The sequence below is a fragment of the Nuphar pumila genome, chromosome 6 (assembly GCF_984573655.1).
Source record: "Nuphar pumila chromosome 6, dmNupPumi1.hap1.1, whole genome shotgun sequence".
Taxonomy (NCBI): domain Eukaryota; kingdom Viridiplantae; phylum Streptophyta; class Magnoliopsida; order Nymphaeales; family Nymphaeaceae; genus Nuphar; species Nuphar pumila.
In genome coordinates, this window is record NC_143254.1 from 86,170,585 (window position 1) to 86,195,551 (window position 24,967).

Here is a 24,967-nt window from a genome sequence, read left to right on the forward strand (position 1 = left end):
AAATATATATATATATATATATATAACATGAGTCTTAAACATTAGGCCCAGAAAAAAAATTATTCTTAAATATTATCATTTAATTCTCTCTCTCAATCTTAAAAGCTAATAAATTCTCATCCACGAGTACCAACACTTTTCATCCACCAAGTTCTCTCTCTTATAAAAGCTAATAAATTCTCATCCACGAGTAGCAACACTTTCTCATCCACCGAGATCTCTCTCTCTCTCTCTCTCTCTTTTTCAAATCTAGCTTTGAAAAATTAAAAGCTTTTAATGCTTTTAATTAATGTTATGAATTTTAGCAAAAGATATTTAATGCATTTACCAGAACATGCTTTTAGTTAATGCTTTTAATTAATACCTTGATGATGTTTTATTCCCATGGTAGCTAAGACTCGGCTGAGTCAATGATAAACTCAGCCTAGTTTGGTTCTAACACAGTTATACTACTATTTTAACTCAGTTAGTTCAGGATCTGAGACAACTTGGAAGAGTCACGAGCCGAGTCCAAAATTTATATAGACATATGCACACACTGGATATATATATATATATATATATATATATATATATATATATATATATATATATATATAGCCGAGTCCCCGTGTCCAAAATTTTTAAAATTGCGCCGCACCCGTGTCGCACCCGCACCCGCACCCGCACCCGCACCCATGTGACATAGGTATCTTCTAAACCATTTATTTGCTCTAAACTTTTTTTTCGACAGAAAAAGTTGGGGCCTGTTTGTAAATCATTCAAACATACTTGCATGTATTTTTTGTTTAATCTAAACTTATAATATATGTGATCTTTATAATTATTAGAAATCATATATCAGTTTAAATATTTTTCATCTTTAAAGATGTATTTTTTTTTAAAAGCAAGTTGGGTTGGGCAGACCCCTACCTGTTATACAACTATACCATTGGGTTTTGAACCCACAGCGTCCCAACACAAGGTGACATGTACTAGCTGCTCCTAATAGACAAGCTGAGCCCCCGTTGGTTTTAAAGATGTGTTGTTCATTCAACCAAAAAATCAATTACCTATATTACACCAAAAATTGGATTAACTAAAAATAATGAATTCTTGTTAAATTAATTCAATTTAAAGTATGTTTTTTAGTGATTACATAATCGTACATCATTTATTGAGTTTGATTAAGCAAAAATGCATTAAGGATATTTTTTTAAGGGGTTAGGCCCATTTAGATAAGTGTTCTAGGCACCAACGGGGGCTCCTAACTGGTAAGAGTCTGCTGAAAAAAAAAGGGTTATAGGCTGTACGCATTACTCATATATATATATATATATATATATATATATATATATATATATATATATATATATATATATATATATAAAAGAAAAAAATAGGTCTCTGACCCTTTTTTTGGCCTACGTCGTGCTTATCGAACTTGGATGGAGGTTTTCAGGTTGTTTTTTAAAAGTCTTACTCCTGATCGATTTACTAAGAAATTACACTTGGATTATATTGTTTTGAGAAAAAAATATTTTTTTAAGCATAACATGATGTACGATCAGATTTTAGAAAAAGATTTTTTCCAAAGCTCGGTAGACACAAAACAAGCGTCAGGCACCTACCAAGAGAGAGAGGGGGAGAGGTTGGCGTTCGTGATGGAGTTCGCGGAGAACCTGATCCGGCGGATAATGGAGGACCCGGAGGAGAGGGACATGAAGAACAGGGAGCACATCTACGCGGTGAAGGCGAGGTGCGAGAAGACCAAGGAGATGTGGGCGCTGCCCATTCGGCCCTACGGCTTCTGGACGTTCGAGCGCCACAACGCCCAGCTCGCCCGCGACGCCCAGATCAGCAACGCCCCCGGCCGCCGCGATCCCTACGACGACCTCCTCCACTACCAAGAAATTCCCCCCACCACCAAGTAGCTGCATCCCCCCTATTCACGCATCGCGTGTCGTTGCATCGCATCGAGGTAGCGATTATCTTTGTCTTTTGGGTGCCTATTTGTTTGTTCTTTTGTTGGGTATATCACCAATAAGAAAGTAGGTTGACACGACGCTCTAATAGATGGAATTTAGGAAAAGAGGAAGACAAGCGAAGGCTTGGAGTTGGAGGGAGGCAGCGATAGGTGATAATGAATGATTGTAAGGTGACGCAAGTTGTACCTTTAGGCGGAAAGGAATTGGGAACCAAGACCCATAAAGCCAATCCCATGTAGTTGGGTTAAGGGTTAACGATGATGATCATGTCATGATAATGAAGTGCTTTCTTGGTTGGTAATCTATATCTTGTGATCGGGTGCACGCATTCATCCAAAAATCAAGGAAAAGTTGTGATTATCCCACTTTTATCAATAAGTGGGTACATCGCAAACGCCCATTGAATTTCAGCTTATGGGTGATGGATAGATCGACTGATTAGTGAACGCAATCTCGTGGGTGAGGGAAACAATTGTTTTATGGTGGGGATTCTTGGGATTTTGTTCAAGTGTTTCTTGTACCCAATTTAGTCAGATGGTTTTTGTGGACGGTACAGCGGGTCATGCAGGTGTGTGATTTCTAGGGTTTTCGTTTTTATGGAAGATTTGTGCCTTGAAATGTTCCAAGGAAGCCGTTTGAGAAAAGTGTAACCACGGTAATGCGAAGATTGTGTGTTTGGTTTGTGGAGAAGTGAAAAGTTGTCCCGGCTCGTGGAATCCATATTCTCTGAGATATGAGGAAATGACATTTGCGGCTATTGGCTAAGAAGAATGTCCTTTCCTCATTGTCTTTGTAAGATACAGATTCCATATTTTATTTGATTCATGAGACGGTACTTCTCAATGCCATGGAACGGGATTTTCAATTCCTTCAGAGGAAAACGCTATATAAGTTCTAATTTTTAATGGAATGTTGCATCTTAAGAACCTCCCAACTGAAATGTATTGGAAATAAGGAACTATACACAACCTTACATGCTGAGGTTTCATCAAATGAGATACTGCGTAAAACTGACAAATGAATAATTTTCAAAGAGCAATTTAATTACAATCTGATTGTTAGAGTTAGAGACAATAGGATTATCAAAACTTGTGTTGAACTTCTTGCATTATTATGCAAAACTCAGCAAGAGCATTGCCACAAGTTAAACTATGCATGGACTAAGCTGTTAAACCAAACGCATATTCAGGGCTTCAAGGCCTGATTAATATTCAATTGGAACATCTGCTTCTAGGTGTACCTCAAGGGTTCTTAGAAATAAAAAAGTCATTCATCTTCAGTCTTAGGGACATCATCAAACACAATAACCACCGGAACTATCACTAAACCTTTTGGCCATGATCATATACATCATCTTCTTTTAGGAATAGAATTTGCTAAACTATCCAGTTTATCATTTTCTTTTGCTTTTCAATTAGAGGACTTCATGGACTATCAATCATGCTGAAAGTATTCCTGTTCCATCCAATTCACATGCTTGCTATGGTCTATTCACACCATAAGTTTTGCTCTAGGGGTGTTGGGATCCACCAACTTATTCAGAAGTGTGAAATAAGACCAGATTATCACATTTTGGTCTAGATGGCAATATCCCAGCTTGTGTATTTTCAGAAAAATCTTGCAGATTGTACCTAGTTCTTGTTAAAATGTATCTCCTCCTAAAATCGTTGATGTAAATATAAATATATATACTTATATACTTAGAGATACATATACATATAATATTTATATGTATATGTATCTCTATATATATAAGTATATATATTTATATATTATTTTCTTTTTGTTCACCCAATAAGGGTATTATTGTAAATTTCCTTTTTGCGCATATTCCAATAGGAATATGTTGTATCTTTTCCTTTTATTTTTTATCTTTTTTGTTTTTCATTTTTTATTTCTTTTCACCTTTTTCACAAAAGGTGCATTGGGGATCCCCCAATAGAGTCGTTGGGGGGTCCCCAACGGTCACAAAAGTGACCGTTGGGGGCTCCCCAACGACTCCTTTGGGAGCCCCTTTGCACCCTCTTCTTCTTGTATAAATAGGGGTGATCCCCTCTTGTTTTTCCTAAGCTTGAGAGTCTCAAGCATTCGGTTCCTTCTATAAAATACATGCCATTGTGCATGTTTATTGTTTTTACGCTTTTGCGTATTTGTTCAAGTGTTGTGAGAGTGCCTTCGTGCACATCTTTTCCATATTTTTTGTGCTCGTATGTGTATTATCTTTTCATAGACAATTTTACATGGTATCAGAGCAAGGTTGATTATTGAAGATCGTGGGATTCTCCTTTTTTCGAGTGCCTCGAAAAATGTGCCTTCCGATCCTTGAAGATTGAAGTGGTGGATCTTTCTTCTCAAATATTTTAGAAGAATCTTGTGCAAAATTGGTGTTGGAAATATTGTGTTGGTACGCTTTTTTCTCTATCTCTCTTCTCTCTAATGGGCGAAAAAGAGTCCCATTTTGCTCTTGGTTTCAAATTAAATGGGTCCAACTATCATGTTTGGGCCGGAAATATGGAGGCTCATATAAAAGGGAAAGGCCTATGGGGATATGTTCTTGGCACAATTCCGGAACCGGAACCCAAGATTACCATAGTAAAAGAAGGCGAAATCAAGATTCTTGAGGGAGAAGAAAGAACCAAAGCTCTTGAAGAATACTCCAAGAAACACGATGAATGAGAAATGAAGAATTTCAAGATTCTCTCATGGTTTTTCTCATCCGTAGAAACCAAGATTAATGCCAACATTATTAAATTCAAAAAGGCATCGGAAGCTTGGCATTATCTTGAAAAAATGTACACCTCAAGGGATCTCTCTCATAAGTATTACCTTCAGAAGAAGGCTATCTCTCTCTCCCAAGGTGAAATGACGATTAGGGAATACTTTGCCGATCTTTCCTCTATTTGGGATGAGCTTGCAATGCTTGAACCAAAATGGAGTGGAGAGGCAATTGAGCTCCGTCATAAGCAACTTGAAGAAGATCGGTTCTTCAATTTCTTAAATGGGCTAAGACCCGAATTTGAGCAAATAAGGTCATCTCTTCTCTCCTCTTTCACTCCCCCTTCTCTTGAAGATGTTCTCACCAAGTTAAGTGGTGAAGAGACTCGTATGAATTTATGTAAACAAGGACCAAATGTCCTTGCGGTCCCTTGTAATATTGAAGAACATAGTGAGGTCAATGCCGTATCAAGACCCGGAAACAATGTAAAAACCTATCGTCCCCCTCATTTTAAATTCCAAAATCAAGGTGAAAATGGTGGTCAAAGAGGAAGAAGGGACTATAGCAAAACTATTTGTCATTTTTGTAAAGAACCGGGACACATCAAACCCGTATGTCCTAAATGGAAGAGACTTCTAGCTATGGCTACCACTGGTGTACCACAGAAGGATGAGGCATCTTCAAGTGGGACTCTTTCTATAAATCAAATAGTGGAAGCCCTTCAACCTCTCCTCAAGGGATCTACCTCCGGTGCGGCCGTATCCACTTCTTCTCCTCCAGGTAAAATCTCTTGGCTTTTGGACTCTGGTGCATCTTTTCATATGTCCCCCAACTTTTTGTCACTTTCCGATTATTTGAAAAACCGTTCTCCATCTTATGTCTCCACTGCTGATGGAACCTCCCTTGAAATTAAAGGAATAGGTAATTTTGAAACTCAAGAGTTTTCTATTCCAAAAATCAGATTTATACCTAAACTTAACTTAAACCTCCTCTCTGTTTCTCAACTCACGGACCATGGCTGTGATATTAAATTTTCTTGTGACAAATGCTTAATACAGGATCGCCAGTCCGGGAAATTGATTGGGGAAGGCTTTAGAAGAGGAGATCTATACTATATGGAATCTCTTCAAGTTCCAAAAGTTTTGTGTAATGTTGCCTGACATAAGGCTATAAATGTATGGCACAAAAGACTTGGTCATCCTAATATCACCAAGTTATCATATTTACATTTTGCAAAAGACCTATGTAAAAGCTCTTTTTCTTGTAATGACTGCATTCTCGGAAAAATGCGCAGCTTACCTTTTGAGCAAAGAACTATGTTCTCTTCCAAAACTTTCGAAATTGTTCACTCAGATGTTTGGGGACCCGCACCTGTTGTTTCAAAAGGAGGTTTTTCTTATTATGTAATATTTGTGGATGACTTTTCCCGTTACTCGTGGATATATTTTCTTAAGTTTAAACATGAAGTGTTTTCATGTTTTAAAAATTTTCACTCAATGATTAAGAATCTATTCAATAGCAACATAAAGATTTTTAGAAGTGACTCTGGGGAGAATATCTCTCCAATCAATTTAAGGTATATCTTGAGGATCACGGTATTATTCACCAAAGGTCTTGTCCTAAAACACCTCAACAGAATGGGTTGGCTGAAAGAAAACATAGGCACATTATTGAGACTACTAGGACTCTTCTTATATCTCAACATATTCCTAAAAACTTTTGGGCCGAAGCAGCCCTTGCTTCTGTTTATTTAATAAATCGTCTACCATCTAGGTTATTAGGTAAAATATCTCCTTTTGAGATATTACATAAGCTTGAACCTGATTATAATAGGTTAAGGGTTTTCGGATGTAAGTGTTTCATACTTACGGAGAAGAATGACAAGCTTTCACCCAAGGCTATCCCTTGTGCTTTTCTTGGTTATTCCGAAACTCAAAAAGGGTTTCGTTGTTACGATCTTCGAGAGGATAAGCTATATGTCTCTAGAAATGTAACCTTTTTAGAAAATGAGAGTGGTTTTGAAAAAAATGTTTCTCAACAAGAAAATTTTGATTACTCCTTATTCGACTTGTTATCTAGTAATGATGACATATCCAGTGATGATGATGTATCATTAAACCATGATGAGGAAAATGATGAAGATATTGGTGAACATAATGATCCAGAAAGTAGAGTTCCAAGTGAGCCTATTACCTACTCTCGTAGAAACCAAGACACCTTTAGAAGTGCTATTGATCAATATAGTGAGCTTTCCACTCCTCTTGACCATAGAAGATCTGAAAGAAATAGAAGACCTCCAACTCGCTTTGTATCGTTTGATTCTTTTTCACCCCGATATAGGGCTTGTCTTAGTGCTATTCACTCTTATTTCGAACCAAGAAATTTTGCAGAAGCTAAAAAATGTATAGAATGGCAAGAAGCCATGCAAAGTGAACTTAATGCTCTTAAAAGGGCAGGAACTTGGGATTTTCAAACTCTACCTATAGGAAAGAAAACTATAGGCTATCGATGGGTCTTTAAAGTTAAAACTAAGAGTGATGGTTCTTTAGAAAGGTATAAAGCTCGCTTAGTTGCTAAAGGGTATGGGCAAGAGTATGGAATTGATTACGAAGAAACTTTTGCCCCTGTAGCTCGGATGGTTACCGTTAGGTGTCTTATTACTATTGCATCTATTAAAAATTGGAACATTTTTCAAATGGATGTTAAAAATGCTTTTTTAAATGGTGATCTTAACGAAGAAGTATATATGGATGCCCCACCAGGCATGATAATTCCTAAGGATAAAGTTCTTCGTCTTCGTAAGACTCTCTATGGCTTAAAGCAGGCCCCCAAAGCCTGGTATGATAGATTTACCAGTGTAATGTTGGAAAATGGTTTTTCATCGTGTTATACTGACACTGCTTTGTTTACTAGAAAATCTAATGCAGGGATTGTAATTTTATTACTTTACGTTGATGACATGTTAATAACAGGTGATGATGTTCAAGGAGTCAAGGGTATTAAGTCCGTCTTGACTTCAAAATTTGAGATGTCAACTTAGGTTTTCTGACATATTTTCTTGGAATTGAGGTTGCCTATTCGCAACGTGGTTATTTTCTATCTCAATCTAAACTTGCCTGCGAGATTATTGACAGGTCAGGTATTTCTGATGACAAAGTATGCGAAACTCCTGAAGTTGTGGGAGCAAAAATGAAGATTGACGACGGTGTTCCTCTAACCGATCCTACTCCTTACAGGCAGTTGGTAGGGTCTTTAATGTATCTTAGCATTACTCGACCCGACTTGTCACATGCTATACACATCGCGAGTCAGTTTCAGCATGCTCCTACAACCATTCATATGAGTGCTGTGCTCCGCATCATCAGATATTTGAAGGGAACGGTAAATAAGAGAGTATTTCTATCCTCTTCCTCTGAATTGAAATTGCTTGCTTATACTGACTCAGATTGGGGAGGTGACCCTAGTAACCGTCACTCCACCACTGGTTTTTGTGTTTTCTTAGGTGAGTCCTTGATCTCATGGCGATGCAAAAAACAACAAAAGGTCTTCCTGTCATCCACTGAAGCCGAATATAGAGCCATGGAATCTACCACCATGGAAATTGTATGGATTCGAAGTCTTTTGGAAGATATGAGAGTGTTTATCAGAGAACCAACAAAGTTGTGCTGTGACAATAAAAGTGCAATTTATATTGCCAAGAATCACACCTTTCACGAGCGAACAAAGCATATAGAGATGGACTGTCATTATGTCAGAGAAGAATACTTGAAGAAGGTCATTGATCTACCATACGTAACGTCTGAGTATCAGCTTGCTGACTTCTTCACCAAAGCTCTATGTTCGCCCAGATTTCATTTCCTCCTTGGCAAACTTGCGGTTATCACACCGTAAGTTTGAGGGGGGGTGTTAAAATGTATCTCCTCCTAAAATCGTTGATGTAAATATAAATATATATACTTATATACTTAGAGATACATATACATATAATATTTATATGTATATGTATCTCTATATATATAAGTATATATATTTATATATTATTTTCTTTTTGTTCACCCAATAAGGGTATTATTGTAAATTTCCTTTTTGCGCATATTCCAATAGGAATATGTTGTATCTTTTCCTTTTATTTTTTATCTTTTTTGTTTTTCATTTTTTATTTCTTTTCACCTTTTTCACAAAAGGTGCATTGGGGATCCCCCAATAGAGTCGTTGGGGGGTCCCCAACGGTCACAAAAGTGACTGTTGGGGGCTCCCCAACGACTCCTTTGGGAGCCCCTTTGCACCCTCTTCTTCTTGTATAAATAGGGGTGATCCCTTCTTGTTTTTCCTAAGCTTGAGAGTCTCAAGTATTCGGTTCCTTCTATAAAATACATGCCATTGTGCATGTTTATTGTTTTTACGCTTTTGCGTATTTGTTCAAGTGTTGTGAGAGTGCCTTCGTGCACATCTTTTCCATATTTTTTGTGCTCGTATGTGTATTGTCTTTTCATAGACAATTTTACAGTTCTGTCCATTGTATTATATTCTGAAAGACCAAGTTTTATGTATATTGTTTGAGAAAAATAACTAGGGGTCTTGAGGTGAGATGCATATGGCAGCTTCCTGTGCACATCCCTAAAGTGGGTCCATTACATAGAATAGCATTTAGCAGATTTTCTTTGTATACCCTAAAAGTAAAGAAAGTACCATGTGGAACAACTGAAAGCTTATTTTTTAGTAGTAAGCTTAATAAAAAATTGTTTCCAAATTCAAGCAAAACACACGCCTATTGTGTGCTTTGTGCTTCATGCTTCATATTGAGGTGTGTATTACAGTATGACAGGTATCTCATCAATTATATGTAGTGTATTATATGAGTTCACAACAATCTATTCTTTGACTACCATGTTCATGTAGCTAGGCTCAGAATGCTGGATTTGGAGTTCAGGATGCATTTCTTTTTTATATAAGGACTAGACTTGTTTGGAATCATGCAACTTTAGAGGTAGAGCAGATTGGAATGGCTTTGACTTGAGGTGGATTGTGATTGGGGGTGAGACCATGTTTGTGCTTAGTTAAGTGGTAGGCTCATATGCAATGAAAACACAGGCTTGAATCAATTTCAGCAGTATGGCCAATAATATGTTCCTTAATGGCACGCTAGCAATATGATATGAGAATGTACTTCTGTATGATCTGTGGGCTTGTTAGTGCACTGATATTTGTCAATGTTCGCTACACTTTGGGTTTTAGGTGCTTAATTGTCATCAGATGTCATTCTTCATGTTTGTTGTAGAAATTTGATTACCTTACCTGAGACCTTGCATCTTCATCATCCAGCTTCAGCCCTGACATGAGATTATTTTCTTTGGTCCAAGTTCTGGATTGAATTGAAAGAACTGAAAGAGGTCTTCCCACCTTACTCTTGCGAGTGTGTTCTCTTGGGGAAAAAAAAGTCTAGGAAGTCCGTAGATTAAATGCATGTGGCATCTATCTGTGACCCTGATAACTCACAGGGTATCAATTCGTTTATGACTTTCTGCATATACATCAGATCTGAAAAATGTGCAGATAGTAATATTTCATAAGCTTTTCTTTTTAATTATAGGAAAAACATCAAACTAGTATGAAATATGCATGATAGAAACGGCATACATCTACACACTGCTAGTTGACAGGTTAAATTTGAGCCTAAGGTGAGCCATGAGCCTTCTACAGGTAAATGGAGATGCAGGTATATCAACATTTGCAGTCTAGAATTTGATACCATGTTACTAATCCCAAATCATGTTATGGTTTGCAATTGCATCATCAGAAGTATGTGGTGCATGCATTCTTATGCATGAGTAAAAGTAGAACCAAGTGTTCACATAAACCGTAGAAAATTTAGCTAGTTCTGTCATCTAATTAAAAAATACATGGTTCCAGAGTTGACTTCGTATCCAAATAACAGGTAATTTAAACTGTGCCAATCGCAAAATGCATGGCTTGAACTTCATCAAATCTATGTTAAGCATCATGATCCATTAAGCAATTCAGTCATCAGGCTGAATTTGAATTTTTCAACATTAACATGAGCATATCATTGTGGATACAATTAGAAATTTAGAACTATGGAACCGTGCCTATTTCTAGAAAACTAAGTTGTATAGTCTCACATATGCTTGTTTTATAAGCATAAGTATACGTTTAGAAAAAAGATCACTTTTGTTTTCTTATGAATGTAAAATTCAAATAGCACATACCACAAAACAGGCTGTGAGTGCAAGTTGGTGCTACACTTTCGGCTGGAAAGGTGGGTGGACTGACTCATCGTGCTTGTGAATTTTAAAAGTTTGTGAAATCAACATAGAGGGCATTAGTTTTCAAAGAGCAAAAAGCTGATGCTTACAGAAAACCTGGCCTATATGTGAATAAACAAGTTCCAATTCTAGCTATGTTGGGACAAGAACAGATGCCATCAATGGGAAACGATTTTTTAATGTCAACAGGTCTCTTCTATGAGGAATCCCTTAACATGATCCCTGATCTTTTATCTCGCTCTTTTCCACTCCACTCTTGATGAAAACCTTTTATTACCTTGATGATTTGTGCAGATTGAAGCTTTTACTATCTGATGATCCCTGGTCACCTTCTATTCACACCTATACATGACAATTGGCTGCATCAAACTTGGTGAGATGGATTGTGGCCAACAAATCCACCAAAATGGATCTTTTGATTCGCTGAAATTCAGTTGGATGATTCTTCCACATTCTTCAGTTTCTTAGAACATCACTTGATTTATCTTTAGTTACACCAACATCATTGAAAAATCTGATCCTTCCGTCTTCAATATCTATATCCTCCAAGTCTTCTGCCGCCAAATCTGAGCTGCTGCTTTGGCCATCATCCATTCCCAAATCAGGGCTTGATTCCTTTGGAGGTTTAACCACTACAGAAGTCCTGGTTCTGATGACTCATTCTCTGCTAAGGATTTAACAATAATAAGCATGATCTGTGACTCACATAAACCGTATATAGTGCATAAATGTGGTATAGGTACACACTTCTTTCATTTGAGCTTTAAATTTGGTATAGGTACTGCTGGTCAAAACCATTAAACAAGTTCGTGCATATAGTGCATAAATGTGGACCAGTGTTGTGAAAAGCGTTGAGGCTTAGTGAGGCTCTCCACCAAAAACTGAGGCGAGAGGCGTAAGCCTCGGCATAAAGCGTAAGCCTCAAATATTTTTTTTGAAAACTTTAAAAAAATTATAAAAAAACATCTAAAAATACAAATAAATAAAGAAATGCTTTATTGATGAAATAACAACCGATAAGAAATAGAAAATCTCAAATAAGTACTAAAAAATATGAGATTAACATATAAAAGTAACTAAAAACTGATTACATAACTGGAAAATATATGAGATTAACAAAAAAAAGTTAAAATATACTAAGAAACTGATTACATAACTGAAATAACTGCAAAATATATAAGATTAACCTACAAAAGTTAAAATATATGAGATTATTCTCAAAAATATGAGATTAACATATAAAAGTAACTAAAAAAATGATTACATAACTGGAAAATATATGAGATTAACCAACAAAAAATAAAATATACTAAGAAACCGATTACATAACTGAAAACCATATGAGATTAACCAACAAAAGTTAAAATATATGAGATTATTCTAAAAAATATGAGATTAACATATAAAAGTAACTAAAAAATTGATTACATAACTGAAAAATATATGAGATTAATCAAAAAAAGTTAAAATATACTAAGAAACGGATTACATAACTGAAATAACTGGAAAATATATGAGATTAATCTACAAAAGTTAAAATATATGCGATTATTCTAAAAAATATAAAATTAACATATAAAAGTAACAAAAAAAAAGATTACATAACTGAAAAATATATGAGATTAACCAATAAAAGAAAATATACTAAGATACTGATTATATAACTGAAAAATATATGAGATTAACCAACAAAAGTTAAAATATATGAGATTATTCTAAAAAATAAGAGATTAACATATAAAAGTAACTAAAAAACTGATTACATAACTGAAAAATATATGAGATTAACCAAAAAAAGTTAAAATATATTAAGAAACTGATTACATAACTGAAATAACTGAAAAACATATGAGATTAACCTACAAAAGTTAAAATATATGAGATTATTCTTAAAAATATGAGATTAACATATAAAAGTAACTAAAAACTGATTACATAACTGGAAAATATATGAGATTAACCAACAAAAGTTAAAATATACTAAAAAACTAATTACATAACTGAAATAACTGGAAAATATATGAGATTAACCTACAAAAGTTAAAATATATGAAATTATTCTAAAAAATATGAGATTAACATATAAAAGTAACTAAAAAACTGATTACATAACTGAAAAATATATGAGATTAACCAACAAAAGTAAAAATATATCAAGAAACTAATTACATAACTGAAATAACTGAAAAATATACGAGATTAACCAACAAAAGTTAAAATATAGTAATATACTAAGAAACTGATTACATAACTAAAATAACTGGAAAATATATGAGATTAACCTACAAAAATCATGTTGATCATGTCTCAAAAATCTTGTTGTAAAACTTTTTTTTTGTGACTCGGGCTTGTGCCTTGAAGCACGAAGGGCTGCGCCTCAAGGTGAGGCACGCCTTTTGTGCCTCAAGGCGCGTTTTTTTATAACACTGATGTGGACAATATAATGTGGGTGCTACACCAAGACAATGTGGATAAAAATAAGACAGGGTCATGGCTTTGGGTTAGATTTACTCTCTCTCTCTCTCTCTCTCTATATATATATATATATATATATATATATATATATATATATATATATATATATATGTTAAGGCATGCAAACTGTAAGTTTTTGTATTACATATATCTCCTTTCGGGCCATCTTCCTATAGGGCACGTTTGGAAGCAAGAAGATTCTTATAGGAAAAAAAATGCCCATAAGAAGTTTTAAAAAACTTTCACTTGTTTGAGTAGCATTAGAAAAATGGAGTGAAAATTGTGAGAAAAATATAAGAGAGCTGAAAATGGTGGTGTGTGATATATATATATATATATATATATATATATATATATATATATATATATATATATATATAGAGAGAGAGAGAGAGAGAGAGAGAGAGAGAGAGAGAGAGATGCAACGGCAAGACGCAGGTAAAGAAGAAACGCAGAAGATTGCAATTGAATATTGAAACGATAAAACTGAAAGGGAAATTGAATTTCGCTTAAGGAAAGAAATAACAGAATGCTAAAGGATTTGTTCTCCATCAACTGTCCATCCCACGTAGCCCTATTCACTATAAATAGGTAAATTCTCGGTTACGAATCCAAAATCCGGTACAAAGGATCCAAATGATACGTCTCACCATCCATGGTTAGGCTCGCCTCTCTCAAACCTTCGCCTGCCTTGAGTACTTACGCAAGGGTGCTTCCCTTTGTCTCGAGATCGTGCTCGACGTCGCATCCACCACATCCATCCGTTCGTCTACTGCAGTGGGACATGGGACCTGCGTTGCCGACCCCATGTTCGGTAGAGTTCGGGCCTCCTATTCCTGCATTGCATCATTCTCTCTTGGTTGGGAAGAAGTTGCCTCTGACGACTTATTGTCACCACAATAGGCATATAGATCAGACACATTGAACACAAGCGAGATGTGTCAATCCTCAGGCAAGTCAAGCAAATATGCATTCGCACCCAATCGTTGAAGGATTTTAAAAGGACCATGCTTGTTGGGACTCAACTTACCGTAGGTACCCACTAAGAAACACTCTGGACGAATTCAACCCACACTAATTGGCCAACTTCAAACTGGACATCACGACAACCCTGGTCCACAAAGGCCTTGTAAGCCTCATAACTCTCAACCAGTTTAGCCCAAACCTATCGGTGAATATTATGCATGTACTCAACAACGTCAAAAGCATCAGGGGCTGGGTCAAGAACATTCGACACAGGTGCAAGGTCAACCACGTGTGTTGGGGAACGATCATACACGACTTGAAAAGGGGTTTTGCCTGTAGACCTGTTAATAGAGTTGTTATATGCAAACTCGGCTTGAGGCAATACTAAGTCCTAAGTTTTGACGTTTTCTCCAACAAAACTCCAAAGAAAATTCCCTAAGGTACGATTCACGACTTCAGTTTGACCATTTTTTTGTGGGTGACATGCACTACTGAATTGAAGCTTGGTTTTCAATAAAGCTGATAATGATTTCCAAAATTAACTCATGAAGTGTGTATCACGATCTGATGTGATAGAATGCAGCAAGCCATGGAAACATGCAACATCCTTAAAATAATAAGAGGCTACAAGAGAGACATCTGTGGTACGCTTGCACAGGACAAAAATCACCATTTTGGAAAACCGATCAACCACGACTAAAATAGAGTCAAACCCACACACGGTTTTGGGAAGACTAACAATGAATTTCATAGAAACATGCTCCTAGGGAAGCTCGGGGATAGGCAATGGTGTGTACAACCCACTATTCTAGCGATGACCTTTAGACACTTGACACATATGACAACACTGAACAAATTTAGCGACATCCTTACGCATTTTTGGGCCAAAAATGGCGCTCATCCAACAATGCAAACATGTTATCATGTCCAAAATGCCTAGCTAATCCCTCTTCATGAAATTCTGAAATCAACTGTAATCTAAGAGAGAATGTCGAAATACACAACTTATTTCCATGAAAAATATAACCATTATGTACCAAAAATTATGGATTTGATACACTTGTGGAAGAGAGGCATTCTTTTCAGACTTGCTGAAAATCAGGATCAGCCCTATACAACTCTTTACATTGTTCAAAACCAATCACTTGCACCGACATAGTCATCAAAAGACTGTTTTTTCGACTAAGGGCGTCAGCTACCTTGTTGAGAGTACTAGACTGATGACGAATAGTAAAAGTGTACTCTTGCAAGAAACTAACCCACTTAGCATGTCTAACACTTAACTTCTTTTGACTGTTTAAATACTTTAGTGCCTTATGATCCGTGTACAAGACAAATTCTTTATAAATGAGATAATGTCTCTAGTAATGAAGGGCTTGTACCACGACATCATAAGTAGAATATTGTCACTTTGCCTGAGTCAAATTTTTACTAAAAAAGGCAATAGGTTTACGATTTTGACTCAAGACAACACCAACCCCTACTTTCGAGGCATCACATTCCACTTCAAAAAAGTCAAGATCTCGAAGTACTAGGATAGAGGTGCTAGTCATTTTTTCCTTAATAAAGATGAAAGCCTTGTCAGCCGCCGAGGTCCACTGGAATTTGGCTCCCTTAAGGCATTTCGTGATAGGGGCCATAACGGTGCTGAAATTCTTAATGAAACAATGATAGAAGGTAGCCAAACCATGAAAACTACGAGTCTCTCCCATAGTTCATGGGGTTGGCCAATCAACAATCGCCTGGACTTTGGCAGGATCGGCTTTAACACCGATCGATGAAACTATAAAGCCCAAGAAAACCACATTGGAAGTACAGAAGTCACATTTTTTGGCATTTATAAAAAGCTTTTCTCTTCTCAAGATTTCCAAGACTTGACGCAAATGCACTAAATGGTCAGACAAATAAGAGTTGTAAACCAAAATATCATCAAAGTACACAACTACAAATTGTCCTATACAAGGGCGTAGCACTTGGGTCATCATGTTTATGAAGGTACTAGGGGCATTTGACAAGCCAAAAGGCATAACCAACCACTCATACAACCCATCATGTGTCTTGAATGTCATTTTCCATTCATCCCCTTATCGAATACGAATCTGGTGGTACTCACTTTTTAAATCAATTTTTGAAAAGACCGAGACACTCGCCATCATGTCAAACATGTCATCCAGTCGGAGAATAGGAAAACAATATTTAACAGTGATACGATTGATGGCCCTACTATCAACACACATTCCCATGGACCCATCCTTTTTGGGAGTGAGTAGGGCAGGTACTGCACAAGGGCTAACACTCTCATGAATGAACCCCTTTTGCAACAACTCCTCTACTTGTCTCAGCAATTCGGCATGCTCAGACGAATTCATGCGATAAGCTGGCAAGTTAGGCAGACTTGACCCAGGGATAAAATCTATCGCATGTTGCACCACCCTCATTGGGGTAATCCATCAGGAAGGTCTTCAGGCATGATATCCTTAAACTCTTCCACAAGAGAGACAACCTCAGCAGGAATGAACAACGACGTACTCAAAATAGGTTTGGCCACCAGGGCATAGCAATATCCCTCATCCCTACATTGATTAAAAAAGTTCTATAGGATAGGCCTGCAAGTCTAGGGACTCGCTCTGGCTTATCTATAGTAGGGAAACCTGTTTCTTTTATAGGGAGTAAGATTATTTTATGTCCTTTGAATGTAAAAGAGTATGTGTTTTTACAGCCATCATGAGTAGTCTTACGATCAAATTGTCAAGGGCGTCTTAAAAAAATATGGCATGCACTCATAGGAGCCATGTCACACCACACCTTATCTTGGTAATGCTCCCCCATTGAAAAATTGACTAGATAACATTGGGTGATGGGGACTTCATTGCCCTTTTTAAACCAAGCTATCTTATACGGATGAACAAGTTTTTCTGTTTTTAAATTGAGGGTTGACACAATACTTTCGGAAACCATATTTTCACAAGCTCCAGTATCAACAATAACATCACACACATGCCTCTCACAGTTACACCTAGTTCTAAAAATATTGTTTCGCAACCACTTGGATGCAGTTGACTCGCCAGGGGTAGTCAAAACATGGCGAATGGATTGCAGGTTTTTTATGTTACCATCAAATTCTATGACCACCTCTTTGTCCTCTCCCTCAACAGGTGACTCACTTCCACTCTCACTAGATGACTCCGACTTAGTTGCAGGCTCAGTTAAATGGGTTCTTTTAGTCATGGAAGGACACTTTGAGGCCACATGTCCTAACTCTTGACACCTAAAACAAAGAATGGTGGACTCAGCAGGCTTAGTTTTGGAATGAGTGCGGTAGGCTAGCCTTGAATGGTCAGACTTGTTGAAATTAGCTGTGGTGAAAAACTTTGAGTCTTCACTCTTTGAGGAGCTTGCTCCCCTGGTTGGAAAACTTGACTTAGGCTGACCTGACTGGTCACTCCTAGAAGCTTTGAACTCTTGTTTCCTTTTCAATTTCTCCTCCACATTCATGGCATAATTGCTTGCCTGATCTATTGACTCTACTGTGATACAACTAAAATCGTCAGAAATAGCAGGGCGAAGGCCAGAAATATACCTGGTAACCTATTGTCAGGCAGACTCCACAATCTGCACTCATAGGGATAGACGGTGGAACTCTGCAGTGTATTCCGCCACGGTACGAGTCCCTTGACACAGAGTCAGGTACTCCTTGTAGGCTCTCTCAGCATGATCTGAAGGCACAAACTTGGCTTGCATTAGTCTCTGCATCTCATCTTAGGTCTGCATGCACCCCTGTCCCTGTCTTTCCCTCGACCTCTGCAACTCGACCCACCACATATGCGCTAGGTCTCTCAGTCGAGTGGACACCAAGGAGACACGTCGTTGCTCAGCTACTGAGTGGTAGTCGAAGAAGAACTATACTGTGTAGGCTCAATCAAAGAACTGTTCTGCGTCGAATCTACCCATGAACTCCAGAAGGTCCAACTTCACTCCATAAGTGGTGGAGTGATTTTGTACCCTCTGCTGACGACGACCTACAATCCCTGGAGGGTACTCATGCCAGAACGTGGCATCGTCCAAATCAAGAAAACCCTCTTTATCGTTGTCCCGATCGACATGCGGCTGAGGGCGTCGGTCTCTATCGCCCTATGGTAGACGCTTAGGGCACGCTTGCCCATGTTGTACTTGTACTGGTGCTGTTGGAGGCGCTCTAAGTGGGTCCCTAACAAGAGGTGAAACCGGCTGAAAGCGCTGTCGACGATCATGTAGAAACAGTGGTCCCAATAAAGGCGAGAGGACTTGGTGAGTAATAGGGTCATGGGTTGGATCTAAATAATGGGTTTGGTTTGGGTTAAGATTCGGGCATAGGTAATGGTGTTGGGCTAGGTTTGGATAAGGTATTTGGATTGGATATGGGGTTTGGATTTGGGTAGGATAAGGGGTTCAGATTTGATTTGGATTTGGCTTTGGGTAGGTGTTTTGGGTTTGGTGTTGATTGTAACTTGAAATTGAACCCGATTGGATTTGGATCGGGTCTGAGCCTAAACCAATCGTTGGACCCAGATTTGGATATGTTGGATCTTGGATCGAGTTGTGGTGAAAAAAGGCTTAGCTTGAACTCGATCCACGATCCATATTATTATGGGTCTAGTTCTGACCCGGCTCAAAATGAAATGGAGGTTTTGTCCAAGTCTGAATTAGGTTTGGGTTGGTCTCGGATCGCACATTAAGACCAAAATGCTTTGTTGGACCTGATTCAGGGTGGGTCCCAAGTCAGTTCCAACTAGGTTGGCTGAGTAAAGATGCTTGAAGCCTGGACCCGGTCCCAGGGACCCGAAAATTGGTCCTTGGGGTCCGACTCTGGCCCCCAAAACCCCATGGACCAGTTCGGGTCCAATTGGACCCGAGTCAGTCCAAAGGGGTGTGGGTCCCCCTGCATGCTGATCCACTGAAGGGAACCCTGCCCGAGCGGGTTCAAGGAAGGGGGGGAGGTCGACGCCGTCGCCCCTTATCGCGATGGCGATAGGGGCTCAACTCACTATCAGGGGCAGTTCCCATCGGCCATCTCTGGTCAGTGGGACCCTTCCCGATTGTTGGGGACCTGTCAGAAAACTCAGGTCGACGACGGAGGTTCCATCGCCGGTCGCCCCCTTCTATAGGCGGCCACCACCAGTGGGATCCGGCGTTGAAAATGGAGGTTGACCAATCGGCATGGAGACTGTCGGTTTTGGAAGGACAGGTTGGCCGGCGTCCCTACGCAGGCCCAATCCGACGTGTTCAGGATACACGATCAGGGACAACTCTTCGGTTGGTTGATCCCTCATCGCATCTGATCTGGTCCATTTGGGCATTGCTTGGAGGGGGTCGACCACCATCGTACCCGCGAAGCTGACGACATCCAGCAATGGTACAGATCCCGCACGGTTGAAGGTTGCCAAACTCGAATCGGGGGTGTCACCCAAATCAGTTTATTTTTTATGCATCGTTGCCTCGTGCGCTTCCACCGAGGATTCAAGGTTCGATATTCTGTCATATATTCCATCCAATCGTTTCGACATACCTGCCATGTCCTTGCTCATGCGCAACATGTTTTCTTGGATTTTTGTCATCATGTCGAACATACGCATCATGTGATCATCGCTGCTTGTTTCTGGTCTTTCTCGTTCCTTTTCGCTCGCATGATCATCCCTTGCTTCCTGTGCCATGACAACGAACAAGAAGAGCAGGGCTATAACTCTGATACCACTTTGATGCAACGGCAAGACACAGGCAAAGAAGAAACATAGAAGATTGCAATTGAATATTGAAACGATAAAACTGAAAGGGAAATTGAATTTCGCTTAAGGAAAAAAATAACAAAATGATAAAGGATTTGTTCTCCATCAACTGTCCATCCCATGTAGCCCTATTCACTATAAATAGGTAAATTCTCGGTTATGAATCCAAAATTCGGTACAAACGATCCAAACGATATGTCTCACCATCCATAGTTAGGCTCGCCTCTCTCAAACCTTCACCTGCCTCGAGTACTTACGCAAGGGTGCTTCCCTTTGTCTCGAGATCGTGCTCGACGTCGCATCCACCACATCCATCCGTTCGTCTACTGCAGTGGGACATGGGACCTGCGGTGCCAATCCCAGGTTCGGTAGAGTCTGGGCCTCCTGTTCCTGCACTGCATCAGAGAGAGAGAGAGAGAGAGAGAGAGAGAGAGAGAGAGAGAGAGTTGAAAATGGTGGTGGGTGGGAGGAAACTCATGGAATGAGATATGTTTTTGTGGCAGCTCATGGAATGAGATATGTTGTGGGTGAATAGTTGCCCTAAGGGCACATTTGAAAGTGGGAAAGATGTAGGAAAAGTTATATAAATTGAAAAATTTGTACGGTTTTTTCAACCTTTTCAAACAGGAGAAAATTTTTCTCTGAGAGTTTTTCTAAAAAGTACACTTTTAGGAAACATTCCTCCAAGAATGGTTGAGAAATATTTTCAGGGAATTTTTGTGGGTCCTCTCTTTCTATCTCACCACCACCATTGTCACCATTGTTGGGGGTTGGAGGCGAAGAGAAAGAGGTGGAGCTTGGAGGCTTCATATCTTCAGGCATAACGAAAAGAGGGGTAGAGAAGATGAGGCTGGACCACCCATCGGGGTCTTGTAGGTACATGAGCATGGTGGTGACGCCGCCCATGGACTCGCCAAGGATGAAGCGTGGGAGGCCGAGGTAGGCGGGGGAGTTGCGAATGGATTGGAAAAATAGGGAGGAGGCGAACTTGGGGAGGTCATCGAGGTAGCGTGGAGGTCATCGAAGCGGTCGTGGCCGAGGATGTCGGTGCCAAAGATGGCGTAGCCTTAGCGGGCATAGGAGATGGCGATCTTCTAGAAGAGACAGCTGGTGGTTCTTCGTTGAACCCAATAAAAGTGAAGACAGCAAAGAAAATAACCACCGCCAATTCCTCTTCTTCTTTCCTTTATTTTTCTAACGTTTTCTCTTTTATTTTCTCATGCTACACAAAGAAGTGAAATTTTTCATTTAGAAAAAATCTCATACCAAAACTTCTCATAGGCAATTTTTTTTTCTATGAGAGTTTTTCTTTCTTTCAAACATGCCCTAATGCAAAAGAATTTTTGATAGGGATTTTTTTTTCATCCCCCACTTGGAGAAATTTTTCCTATAAAAAATCTTACTTTTTAGAAAATTTTTCTCTCATTTGGAACATTTGGAAAGGTTATATTTTTTTCTTTCCTACTTTTTTCTCAATTCCAAACATAGCCATGGTGCTCACCAATATTCTTGTTGTACCACCCTTATACACATCAGTCCATGTGATTGGTTTGTGCTTAGGGATGACCCAGTCTCAAATTTCTGCCCTCCATCCCCGCCTCCATCCCTGTTTCATGTCCTCCATCCCCTGTCCAAACGGGGTGAGACAGGGTGGGGCGGGGCGAGGACCTGTTTCTCCCGGTCCACTGCCATCCCTAAAGGCATTTTAGTTATTTTACTAACTGAGATCCGGGACAGGACTGGACGGGGTGGGGGAAAGCGTAAGTTCATCCTCGCCTCCATCCCTGCACGAGTTTTTGCTTTTAACCTTCATCCCTGCCTCCATCCCCGAGGCGGGGGTGGGGGCTCGTTTCCCCCCGGTCCACTGCCATCCCTTATGTATGCTTCTATGCGTGAAGAAGCTTCCACTGAACCGGTTAAGGATCCGTTGAGGTCATGACCAACAGTATGCTCATCAGGCATGGATATGTCTATGTGGCATAGGCTCATGTTTGATTTCCAAATATCAGTGATCTCTTGGTTTATAAGAAAAATGAAAGAATAATCTTTTGGAGCGTGTAATGATCATCTCTGGTTTGTGCATAGACAGTGCAAATTGCTGAACTTATTCGTTTGTCATGTTTTACATTGTTTTCCCTTCTAATGATTGATTAAAGCTTCTCGTGACTTCATTTATGCAGGGAAGCTGCAGATACTCCATGCAATAAAAACACCTCGATGGATCCATAAAATGTTGTTGGTTGGTTCTGATTTTTCCTGGGTGCAATCTGCTGACTTTGGACCATGAAACTCAATTGTTAAAATGCTTGCGACTGTTCGAACTTGTGTGTTCGAGATCTATGCATGTTTGTAGTTATTTCATGTTTGTCTATTGACTGTAGAGTATAGACCACTGCATGCACATACTTAACTGAGTAGCATGTTGTCGCTTTCTTACAGGTATAACCATTGAGAAGGGATCATATGGTGTTTAGACAGTAAATTATGAGTGGAGTAGGTGCCAAATCGTGAGTGAATGTGGGGTTCTCGAAGTGTTCTTCAAAAATCTAACCCCATAGATGTGTTTGGCACAGTTGATTTGCTAGACCGTCGATGAGAAAATGTGAATTTTTAAGCTTAATATTTATGAATATTTTAGACCGTTGATTTTCAAACGCTATGAAAACCTACCCACTTGTCAGAATGGGACGATCCAAAGGTCCATTCTTATAAAATCAAGCATTTTGAATTGGATGGTCAGATTTGAAAAAAAAAAAACACCCCTTGAGAAGCTCGGTACGCTGTCGTTGGCATGAATCAGAGTAGGCAGCTACCCCTTATTCTATATTTGTCAAAGTGTAATTGTCCCCTGCTCTCCCAGACTTTCCATGCTTTGAAGCCAAAGGAGCGCCTTACTTGTAAGCATCCATCCATTCATAATAACCTTCAGTCTTCTGAACCGATAGAACGGGGTTTTGGTGATAAAGGAAGTCGCCATTAATTTATGGAGCCAGGTATGGTTTGGGAAATTTCATTAAGACCCGGGTCTCACCCTAGTCCTGATTAAGATACAATTTATCAAATAAAAAATATTATTTTATCAACTATTCATTGGGTCTGCTTTATGTAGGGGTGGCAAAACCTGACACGACCCGCCAACCCGCCTCTTAGGCGGGTTTGGGTTGGGCAAAAATGAACCCGTTTATTAAACGGGTCGACCCGCGTAACCCATTTATTAAACGGGTCGGGTTCATGTTAGGGGTATGCCAACCCGGCTGACCTGTTTAATAAACAGGTTGGGTTCATGTTAGGGGTATGCCAACCCGGCTGACCCGTTTAATAAACGGGTTAGGCAGGCAGGTCGACCCGCCAACCTGTCTGCCAACCCGACCCGCCAACCTGACCCGCTAACCTGTCAACCCGTTTACCCGACCCAACCAGTTTATTAAGCGGGTTGGCGGGTCGTGTCGGGTTACCCGTTTAATAAATGGGTCGGGTTCGTGTTTGCCACAGCTGACCCATTTAATAAACGGGTCGGGTTCGGGTTGAGGTATGCTGACCCGCCAACCCGACCTGATTGCCACCCCTAGCTTTATTATAAGACCTGGGTATGTTTTTTTTTTTTGTAGGTCTGGCTGGACCTAGTACCAGCATCTCAATGTCAGATTCGAATCTAGACTCACCCAGTCTGGGAGGGTCCTCTGGTTGACACCCCTAAGCTATTGACTAAAAAAAACCTTCCTCTACTTGTTAATCCTCTATCCTTTTCAGGTTATTTGCCAGGAGTTGGCACTGGGATAGTAAGTGTGGGGGATTGACCAATCCGGTTGTTTGGTAGGAGCTGTTAGTGCACGTCACCTTTTGTTGGGACGTTGCAAGTTCAAATCCCAATGGCACGTTGTATAACTGTTGGGGGTCTGCCTAACCCCAACTTGCCTATCAGCGGGGGGTTGAGGTCCAATATTACTACTCACGGTATTTAAAATTTAAAGATGATGAGTCTCTATGTTGGTTTACTTTAGATGCTTATCTAACTCTATACCAGACTCCGCTGGGCCAAGTCGGGGTCAAGTTAGGTCGGCCAATTGGATCATGGGCCATGCTGGGTTCTTTGCCAGCTTGATCCTTTCTAGTTTTTTTCTTTTTTTTTTCTTTTCTGAGAAGAAGGAAAACATTTCATTACTCAAATCAGCATGTTATACAGAGGGTAGTGTCTAAGAGTATTCGACAACAAGAGAGTTGAACCGATTTGGAAACAGTCTAAACAAAGGTTGTAACCATCTTAGGTCATTGGAACTTAACTTAGCCCCGCCCAAGAAGAATGGCCTTAAGGATATAAGACAGGTTTGAAGCTTCTCCATCAAAAGTTCTAGAGTTGTGTTCTTTCCAGATAAACCACCAGGCAGTCAAGATCCAACATCGCCACAATAAGATCCATCTAGCATTGAGATGAGGATGCGATGGTCCAATGAGGAGAGTCCACACCCATGACTTAGGAAATGGCCAGAATGATGAGAGAATCGTTTGATAAAACCTACATTCCCAGAAAATATGATTAACTCGTCCATTCCTTTGAGTGGCAAAAATAGCATTGAGTAAAGTGCAATCCCCATTTGTTCAGATTTTCATGGGCTTCAGCCTTTATGGTCATGGTGGTTGATAAGTAGAAAAGAAGGTTGAAGAGTGCACCTCTTCAAAAATAAATCAGATTATTGTAGAAAGGATGGTTGAAAGTTTTGGATGATTTTATCGACAGATTAGATCTAATGACTTGCTTTCAACTTAAGGTTCTCAAAGGACCCATGGTTGGACGACAAG

At 39.3% G+C, this 24,967-nt stretch overlaps 1 protein-coding gene across 1 annotated transcript; it reads left to right on the top strand.

Annotated features, from left to right (window-relative positions):
- Positions 1-1,583: 1,583 nt before the first annotated feature.
- LOC149835027 (uncharacterized) lies at positions 1,584-22,572 on the top strand. Its single transcript, XM_090010373.1, has 2 exons — positions 1,584-1,960; positions 22,351-22,572. The coding sequence occupies exon 1, from the start codon at positions 1,644-1,646 to the stop codon at positions 1,911-1,913; it is 270 nt and encodes an 89-aa protein (XP_089866499.1). The 5' UTR covers positions 1,584-1,643; the 3' UTR covers positions 1,914-1,960; positions 22,351-22,572.
- Positions 22,573-24,967: the final 2,395 nt, after the last annotated feature.